A 9,614-nucleotide genomic window follows, 5' to 3' on the forward strand; every position below is an offset into this window, starting at 1 on the left:
AAAAATAACGACTTTATTCCACATTTTCGTCTCTACTGTACAGTACCACGCTGCCACACGCAAGCGTCATGATAATGTGGAATAAAGTTGTTATTTTTGTTTTCTTTGCGCAAAAAAGTATTCTCGTAGCTTTGTAACTTTACAGTTGAACCACTGATGTCACACGGACTACTTTGTCGATCATCTTGGTACTTTTCTGGACCTTGAACGTGGTAGTTACCTTGCTGTCTATGGGAGGGTCAGAGAGCCCTCAGATTTCATCAAAAATATCTTCAATTGTGTTCCGAAGATGAACGAAGGTCTTACGGGTTTGGAACGACACGAGGGTGAGTAATTAATGACATAATTTTCATTTATGGGTGAACTAACCCTTTAAAGTACACGATTACCTTTACCTTTAAATGTTTAAGCTGTGTGTTTAACCTTGCAGACTACTTTTTTACAGGAAGAATAGTCAGTGTTGTTCAACTTAAAATGAGTAGTTGAAAAATGTCTCGCAGTTAGCTACAATTTAATGTGAAAACAAAATATTCTTTATAGGGTTCAAATCTGGACTCTGGCCAGGCCATTTCTGAAGGAATGGCTTGTTTAGGGGAACATCTGCTTAATTCTTACTAATTTCTTAGTAAGTAATTTGTGGTTAAGATCATTAAAAGCTTAGCATAATGAAACTTACCAGTAATTTGTGGTTAAGATCATTAAAAGCTTAGCATAATGAAACTTACCAGTAATTTGTGGTTAAGATCATTACAAGCTTAGCATAATGATTTCTGAAGGATCGTGTGACACTGAAGACTGGAGTAAAGATGCTGAAAATTCAGCTTTGCACCACTTTCCAAATTTCCAGGTTTTTTTATGACCATGTAAAATATGTATCAAGAAAATTACATCAAGATTCTTGAGTCAAACTGTCTTTTGAAGTTGTAAATCAACACTCATAAAAAAATGTTTTTTATTATTTTTTTCTCTTCTAGACATTCTTCTGTCACTTTGACGTCTGGTCCATTCCATGGATGAAGACAATGTCAACTACATATTTTAAATGCCGTTCAAATGATATATTCTGAAAATGGTTTTTCACCTGAAATGTCATGCTAATTTAATACCAAACTGAATGTGAAAATAAAGTAAGCCGCAGTGCAGTGATTGGATATCATGTACAGTGACCTTCAGTTCATCAGATGCTGAGCTTGTGTTGACTCCGACTCCGAGTGTAAATTATTCAGTGAGCTTCTCTGATGTGCAGAAGCAGCTTTACGCACCTACAGTAGATCACAGCTTCAATCTCTCAGCTCCCTGGCCTCTTTTCCTTTGAGCCGCAGATCTTATGAGCAAACTGGCCCTATAGAAAGACACCAGCACTGATCACACACACATCTATAGGGTTTGTATGAACAGATTTATTGATTTTTTTGACTACTCATTTACTTTTGTTATTGGAAATGTGCATGACATACTTGTCCTAGATTCATAACTCCATATGGCCATTAGGCGTGTACAAGCATCCAATGGGACAGAGGTTCTCAACCGGATTTGTTTCAGAAGCCAGATTTGGAGTGGACATGAAGCAGTGATCATACAAGAGTGACAAAATTGTCAAAAATGAAATGCTTTTATATTAAACCATTCATCGATGTACATTTGAAAATGTAATTGTTAGAATATATATTTTAATGTTTAATGAAACAACACAACATTAGTCTGAACTTTAGTTTAAGCATTATATTATATTTTTATGTAACGCATTCAAATGCTTATCCACAACAAATTAGTTTGAGATCAAACAACCAACAAGTTCAAGACACAAAATCGTACTTTTATCAGAAGTTTTAATTCAGTGCAACTTACACGGACTTGTTTAATTGTTTAAACTACAGAAAATGTACTCACTCGCAGGCTATCCATGACGTAGACGAGTTTGTTTCTTCATCAGAACAGATTTGTAGTAATTTAGCGTTACATCACTTGCTCACCACTGGATCCTCTGCAGTGAATGGGTGCCGTCAGAATGAGAGTCCAAACAGTTGATAAAAACATCACAATAATCCACACCACTCCAGTGCATCAGTTAATGTCTTGTGAAGTGAAAAACTGTTTGTGTAAGAAACAAATCCATCATAAAGGCATTTTAACTTCAAACCATCGCTTCCAGCCAAAACACCAATCCATAATAACGCTTCCTCCAAGTCCATGTCCCACCCACATATTTGTTTAAAACTGTTTTGGACTGGTTGTGAAAGCTTGATCTGTGCAGATTTCTCTTCTGATTCAGACGAGACAACTTTTTCACTGGAGAAAACAATATTATGGATCAATGACTACTTTAGCCAGAAGCAGAATTTGAAGTTTGAACGTCTTGATGGATTTGCTTAGTTTTTCGCTTCCCAAAACATTAATTAATGGACTAGAGTGGTGTGGATTATTGTGGTGTTTTTTTATCAGCTCTCATTCTGACGGCACCCATTCACTGCAGAGGATCCATTGATGAGCAAGTGATGTAATGCTACATTTCTCCAGATCTGATGAAGAAACAAGCTCAGCTACATCTTGGACGTCCTTCGCTTCCAGCCAAAACACCAATCCATAATCACGCTTCCTCCAAGTCCATGTCCCACCCACATATTTGTTTAAAACTGTTTTAGACTGGTTGTGAAAGCTTGATCTGTGCAGATTTCTCTTCTGATTCAGACGAGACAACTTTTTCACTGGAGAAAACAATATTATGGATCAATGACTACTTTAGCCAGAAGCAGAATTTGAAGTTTGAACGTCTTGATGGATTTGCTTAGTTTTTCGCTTCCCAAAACATTAATTAATGGACTAGAGTGGTGTGGATTATTGTGGTGTTTTTTTATCAGCTCTCATTCTGACGGCACCCATTCACTGCAGAGGATCCATTGATGAGCAAGTGATGTAATGCTACATTTCTCCAGATCTGATGAAGAAACAAGCTCAGCTACATCTTGGACGTCCTGCCGGTAAATTTTCAGGAAATTTCCGTGAACTATTCCTTTAATCCAATTTATTTTGCTTTCCCAACTACGCAAGATTAACTGATTCAATTCATTTATTATTTCCATTTAGCACGGTTCTTTTTTCCTCGCTGTTGTCCCACAAAGTGGGCCACAATCCACCTCAACGGACCACTGTTGCTGTATATGACATTATTGCTGATAATTCTTATAGACATCATTTAAATATGAACACACATATACTTGTGTAAAGGTGTGGTAAATATTATAAAGCCAGCAGCATTTATCTCATTTCAGCAACATATACAAATAATGATGATGACACATAAGAACAAAATTAATACATTCAACCAACTCAATTAAAAATAAACCAAAACATTTTTAAAGCCAGAGATAATTATAGCTGTGTGTTTCAGGAGATTCATAATGAAATGAAAAAACCCTTTCACTTCCCCCAAACAGCATCTCTATGCTGCCACTCACAGAAATTATTATTGTTTTTACCAGTCGACCTGTTTCGTATCACAGATGTTGGCAGCTCTATTTTAAGAGCCAGACGATATTCGGTGCAAATAAAACTAGTACAGAAACTGCATCATTTCTGTCACAAGGGGGAGAAACAAAAATAGTAATGGCACATCTTTTAATTTAAAAAACAGCCTGCCAGAGAGCTTATTACGCTAAAAAAAAAAAGTCGCCCACATGGGTTAATGGAACAAAAATAGAGGCGTCTGTCAGAGCTAAATGAAGAGAATGGTAATCAAATGAAGGGACTGTGTTTGTTCAGTGTTGACTGTAATATGGAAGATATTAATAAGTGTTGTTGATGTTTGCCAATGTTAATTGCTTGGAAATCTGTTAGTTTGGAAGCCAGGGTGAAATGACTCGAGTGGAGCATCTGTTAGGCTCGTGATGGGTTTCACACTTTGCTCAGATCCAGCTTGCACAGATACGGCGAGCGGAAGGAGCCCAGGTACAGGTGGCCGTTGTACTCGTGCGCCTCGCTGATGTAGGCCGCCACCATGCCGTGTGGGTCGTGGAAGCTGCGCACGCACGTCCCTCCGTCCTGCAGCTCCACCACCAGACTGTAGCGCGGCACGAACTTCAACAGAGTATCTTGACTGAAGAGCTGAAAGCACACAAAACGTGGAGAAGCACATTCATTTTAGTAATATATATGCAGTAGAAATGTGTAAAAACACACTTTAAATAAACATTGACTGTATAAATGTCTGTCTATTTGTCATTTTGAAATGTGATTTATTTTACTGTTACATTTAACACAAACGACTAAAACATCTACTGCATGAATGTCAGTTTGAAACGTTATGTAAATGTTATTTTACTGTTACGTTTAACTACATTTTAAACAAACATTGACTGTACAAATGTCTACAGTGCCGTGAAAAGGTTTTTGCCCCCTTTCTGTTTTTTTACATTTTTTGCATATTTGTCACACTTAAAAGATTCAGATCATCAAACCAATTTTAATATTACACAAAGATAATGCAAGTAAATACAAAATGCAGTTTTGAAATAATGATTTAATTTATTAAGGGAAAAAAGTTGTCCAAACCTACCTGGCCCTATGTGGAAAAAATAATTCCCCCCCCCCTCCTGTTAAATCATGAATGAACTGTGATTAACCACATTATTTTAAAAAGCTGAGTTAAATTTCACTAGCCACACGCAGGCCTGATTACTGCCAGACCTGTTGAATCAAGAAATCACTTAAATAGAACCTGTCTGACAAAGTGAAGCATGCTTAAAGAGCAACACATCATGCCGCGATCTAAAGAAATTCAAGAACAGATGAGAAACAAAATAGTTGACATGTATCAGTCTGGAAAGGGTTATGAAGTCATTTCTAAGGCTTTGGGACTCCAGCGAACCACGGTCAGAGCCATTATCCACAAATGGAGAAAACGTGGAACAGTGGTGAACCTTCCCAGGAGTGGCCAGCCTACCAAAATTACTCCAAGAGCGCAACGACGACTCATCCAGGAGGTCATAAAAGAACTAGGGATGCACCATATTGGATTTTTGCCGATATCCAATATGCCGATAATTTTCAACTCATTTTGGCCGATAGCCGATATATAATTATTTTTAATTTTGCTTCGTTTTTAACAAGAACTTATTTGTTAGAATTAAATAAACAACAATAAAGTTCTTTTATAATGACAGTACATTGAAGATTTGAAAATGACTATAAATAAACTATATATAAAATCACAGCATTTTTTTTTCCCAGAAAGATGCAGTGGTAACCTTAACATTTTATTTTAAGATTTAACATTTGTAGATGGCCTAAAGCAAAAGAGTTGTAAAAATTTAGAAAATCTTTTAGAGCTCATAATTTGTTTTTAAATCAAAACATACTCATGATTTTATGCCATCAATTACTGCTTTATTTAATCTGAAACAGTCTAAATATTATTTGTGTATTTTGCTTTCATTTTATTAGAAGTAGGCCAACAGCGCCCCCTACGGAATTAAAAATCCTTACCGAACGGAGGCTGCCGCTGCACGTGCCATTACTGTTTACTCTATCATACACCGAACACGTCATTCTGTTAATCACTAGCACACCCTGAGCACATGTGAGTTAATGTACTGTATTCCTCTTATCTGCAAGACATATTGGCATAATTTTTCATATCCGGCGATGCCGATATTTACATCGGCCATTCCGATATTAGTCCGATAATATCGTGCATCCCTAAAAAGAACCCAGAACAACATCTAAAAAACTGCAGGCCTCACTTGCCTCAATTAAGGTCAGTGTTCATGATTCAACAATAAGAAAGAGACTGGGCAAAAACGGCATCCATGGGAGAGTTTCAAGGCAAAGGCCACTGCTGACCAAAAACAACACAAAGGCTTGTCTCACATTTGCCAAAAAATATCTTGTTTATCCCCAAGACTAGATTAAGGGGGCAATTACTTTTTCATGTAGTGCCAGGTAGGTTTGGACAGCACTTGTCCCTTAATAAATAACATAATTATTTCAAAACTGCATTTTGTATTTACTCGGGTTATCTTTGTGTAATATTAAAATTGGTTTGATGATCTGAATCTTTTAAGTGTGACAAATATGCAAAAAATTAAAAAAACAGGAAGGGGGCAAAAACCTTTTCACGGCACTGTATTTATTTGTCTATTTGAAAAGTGATTAATTTTGCCGATACATTTAACTGCATTTTAAACATAGCTGAAATAAACAGCTATAAATGTCTATTTATTTGTCCATTTGAAGTGATTTATTTATTTATTATATATTATTTTACCGTTACATTTAACTATATTGTTAAACAATTTAAATAAATGGCTGTACATTTTGATTTAGTTCTCTATTTAAAAAAGTATGTATTGTTTTATTTTACTGTTATTTATTTTTTCTACTGTTCTAAACATTTAGCTACATTTTAAACAATTTAAATAAACAGCTATAAACGTCTATTTATGTCTTTTTGAAATGTGATTTATTTCAGTTACATTTAATTCAAATATCAATTTTTGTCAATTTGAAAAGTGTAGTTTTGTATTTTGCTGTTACATTTACTCCAATTTAAACTATTTAATAAACATCTACTGTATAAATGTCTATTTATTTGTTATTTTACTGTTATATAAAAAAATAGTAAAATATTGAAATAAAAATCTATACATATTTTATAGATTTAAATAGAATTTGTCATTTGAAAAGTTATTACATAATGTTTTTAAAAATTAGAAAAATAAATCAAATAATAATCATTCATAATTATACCTTAAATATGAGCTTCTTTAACCAGGGTCTTTGAGACAGGAAGTCAAGCATGGAGAAGCCAGGGTTGGGTCGCACAGCGGACATGGCAACCCAGTATCCACCTGAAGAACTGCGTCGAATGTTGTCAGGAAATCCCGGAAGGTTGTCTATAAATGTATCCATACCTCCTTTATTAAGACCAGACACATGAACTCTGTGACCAGAAAGCAAATATTCAATATGCAGCAGTGATAAACTGATATTTCAGCTAAACCCATAAATCAGTCTGTGTTTGGTTTTTTGAGACTATCAACATTGGAGTTATTTGCAACGTAGCAATTTTGGTTCCAATTCATCAGCAACCCTCAGTTAATCTATGAGAAGAGCCAGAGTCAACATAAAACTCCTGATTTAACCAGACCATCCCAGATGAGCACGCTTACAGTACATTAATATTAGAGCTTCTGCGGCACTGAGACCACACTCGCTTTAGTAAGAGAAGCATGCTATGCATCTCTCCACACAGGAAGCTTAATGATGGAGACTGTTGCCTTGGCAACTGCATGCACTCATCATTTACCCAGGTAAGGAGAGCGGCCTGTGCCTCGAGCAGACATCAAGAGCAGTGAATGAGCACTACCTAATTCAAGAAGTCAGCTGTGAGAGGCGATAAAGAAGTGACGGGAGGACTGACAACAAATCAGCCCAAAAGCAGGAACAGAATGTTTCAAATTACACTGGATGATCAGTTTACTGATGCACAGAACAGCAATGTATTAGTCAGATTTGTATTAGAAAGCAAACATGAGCATCTCTTGCCTTGAGGGATGGAAATACACTAGTGTTCAAAAGTTTGGGGGGATTTTTTGATGCTTGTGGGAAAAAAAAAAAAAAGGCTCCCCAAGGCTGCATTTATTTGATAAAAAATATAGTAAAATCAGTAATGTTGAGAAGTATTATTACAATTTAAAATAACTGTTTTCTATTTGAATAAATTGTAAAATGTAATTTATTCCTGTGATGCAAAGCTGAAATTTCAGCATCAATTACGCCAGTCTTCAGTGTCACATGATGCTTCAGAAATCATTCTAATATGATCACTTGCTGCTCAAGAAACATTTATTATTATTATTATTATTATCAATGTTTAAAACAGTTGTACTGCTTATTAATATTTTTGTGGAAACCGTGATAAACTACCATTCGAAAGTTTGGAGTAAGATTGATTAAAAAAAAGAAAAACAAATGAAAATGAAATTAATTTATTCCACAATTTTTTAAATTCTACAAGGATACATTAAATTGATCAAAAGTGACAGTATAGACATATATAATGTTAGAAAAAAAAAATCTATTTTTTTAAACTTTCTTTTTATCAAAGAACAATAAAAAATGTATCACAGTTCCCAAAAATTATAACGCAGTTTTCAATTGCTGAACTGGATGCTTCAATTGTTTTCAACATTGATAATAATAATAAAATATGTTTCTTGAAATTTCTTAAATAGAAAACGTTTCTTTTAAATTGTGATAATATTTCACGACATTTCTGTATTTTTGACCAAGTGAATATTTCTGGGATAATAACATCCTATGTTTTGAGTAAAATTATAAAAAAAGAAATTTATTCCTTCCCTTAGCTTGTACTTATTCGAACAAATGCCTGAAACTTGGTATTACGAGCACTTCCTGTGTCTGTTGGCCTCTTTAAGAAGAATCGCTTTATGTATTCCCCAATTGTAAGTCGCTTTGGATAAAAGCGTCTGCAAACTGACTAAATGTAAATGTAAGTAACCGAATGTAAACAGTTCAGTGAGCACCACCTCCTTATTCTGGCCATTGTGGTTTCAGCCACCAGAACGGACTCCTCATCAGGGAAGAGCTGGATGCCGTTTGGAAACCTCAGGTTCTCCATCATCACAGTCACTTCCTTAGTCTCTATATCATACTCAAGAACACTGAAACAACCACATGAGCAACATCAGTCACTGTACGAAAACATCATTCCCTTTGAAAACAATCAGTGATTCATGCAATGCACAATGTTCCAAATAATAAAGCTGTAAAGTGCAAAAACCCGTGAAAATCAGATGTGCCAGTGCATTTTTCATGTCCCAGTTACCGTCCATCTGCCGTGGCTTCCATGATCAGGTGCATGAAGTCTCTGCGCTGCCATCTGCTGCTGGAGTCAATGAAGTACAGCTTTTTCCCATCCTGAGTTACATCCAGATCATTGACAAAGCCCAGCCGGCGACCACCGATCATCTTACCTGTACTCACCAGAGATTTTACCTCACCTAAAAGCCAAAAAGAGACAGAGAATATATATATATACAGCTACAAACAAGGTGCCGTTGGGCCCCACACGGATTCCCAGAGGACGTCCACAAGTGTGTTCATGCTCTCGAGAGCCTTTGAATCAGGAAACAAGTCACTTGATGGATATCCAACACTAATGATACTAGCATTTGATATTGGAATTATTTTAATTAGTGACAACGAATCAACATAAGGCAATTATTATATAAATCTACTGTTGTTAAATAACTTTATGCGTCTGATGGAACAAAATGCTTGAGCTAGTCAACAATTAAAATTCTAAGCACATTTTATGTTTGTTTTCACTGTGTCAGCAGTTTACAACACAGCCAGGCTAAAGGAACGAGCATATCCACTGTATCAGATGCCTCTCCTACTGCCATAAAACTATACTGTCATATTTTCATAATACTATACTCTATACGTTCATAAAACATTCAAACATCTCTATGCAGGGCTTTAATATGTTACATTACATTAATGCACGTCCGCTTTAGATGCATTAATGTAATGCACCAGTGAAATAAACAAAATAAATAAACAAAACAATATATATATATATATATATATAT

At 35.5% G+C, this 9,614-nt stretch overlaps 1 protein-coding gene and 1 pseudogene across 1 annotated transcript in view; one reads left to right on the plus strand and one right to left on the minus strand.

Annotated features, from left to right (window-relative positions):
- Positions 1-1,934, plus strand: part of cst7 (cystatin f) — a 3,639-nt gene extending 1,705 nt beyond the window's left edge. Inside the window, exon 4 of the mRNA XM_016571315.1 lies at positions 975-1,934. Coding sequence (XP_016426801.1) covers positions 975-1,067 — 93 coding nt within the window. The 3' untranslated portion in view covers positions 1,068-1,934. The remainder of the gene's footprint in view (positions 1-974) is intronic.
- Positions 1,935-3,099: 1,165 nt separating this feature from the next.
- Positions 3,100-9,614, minus strand: part of LOC107754750 (adipocyte plasma membrane-associated protein-like) — a 9,836-nt pseudogene continuing 3,321 nt past the window's right edge.

The sequence above is a fragment of the Sinocyclocheilus rhinocerous genome, unplaced genomic scaffold (assembly GCF_001515625.1).
Source record: "Sinocyclocheilus rhinocerous isolate Xijiao unplaced genomic scaffold, SAMN03320098_v1.1 scaffold232, whole genome shotgun sequence".
Taxonomy (NCBI): domain Eukaryota; kingdom Metazoa; phylum Chordata; class Actinopteri; order Cypriniformes; family Cyprinidae; genus Sinocyclocheilus; species Sinocyclocheilus rhinocerous.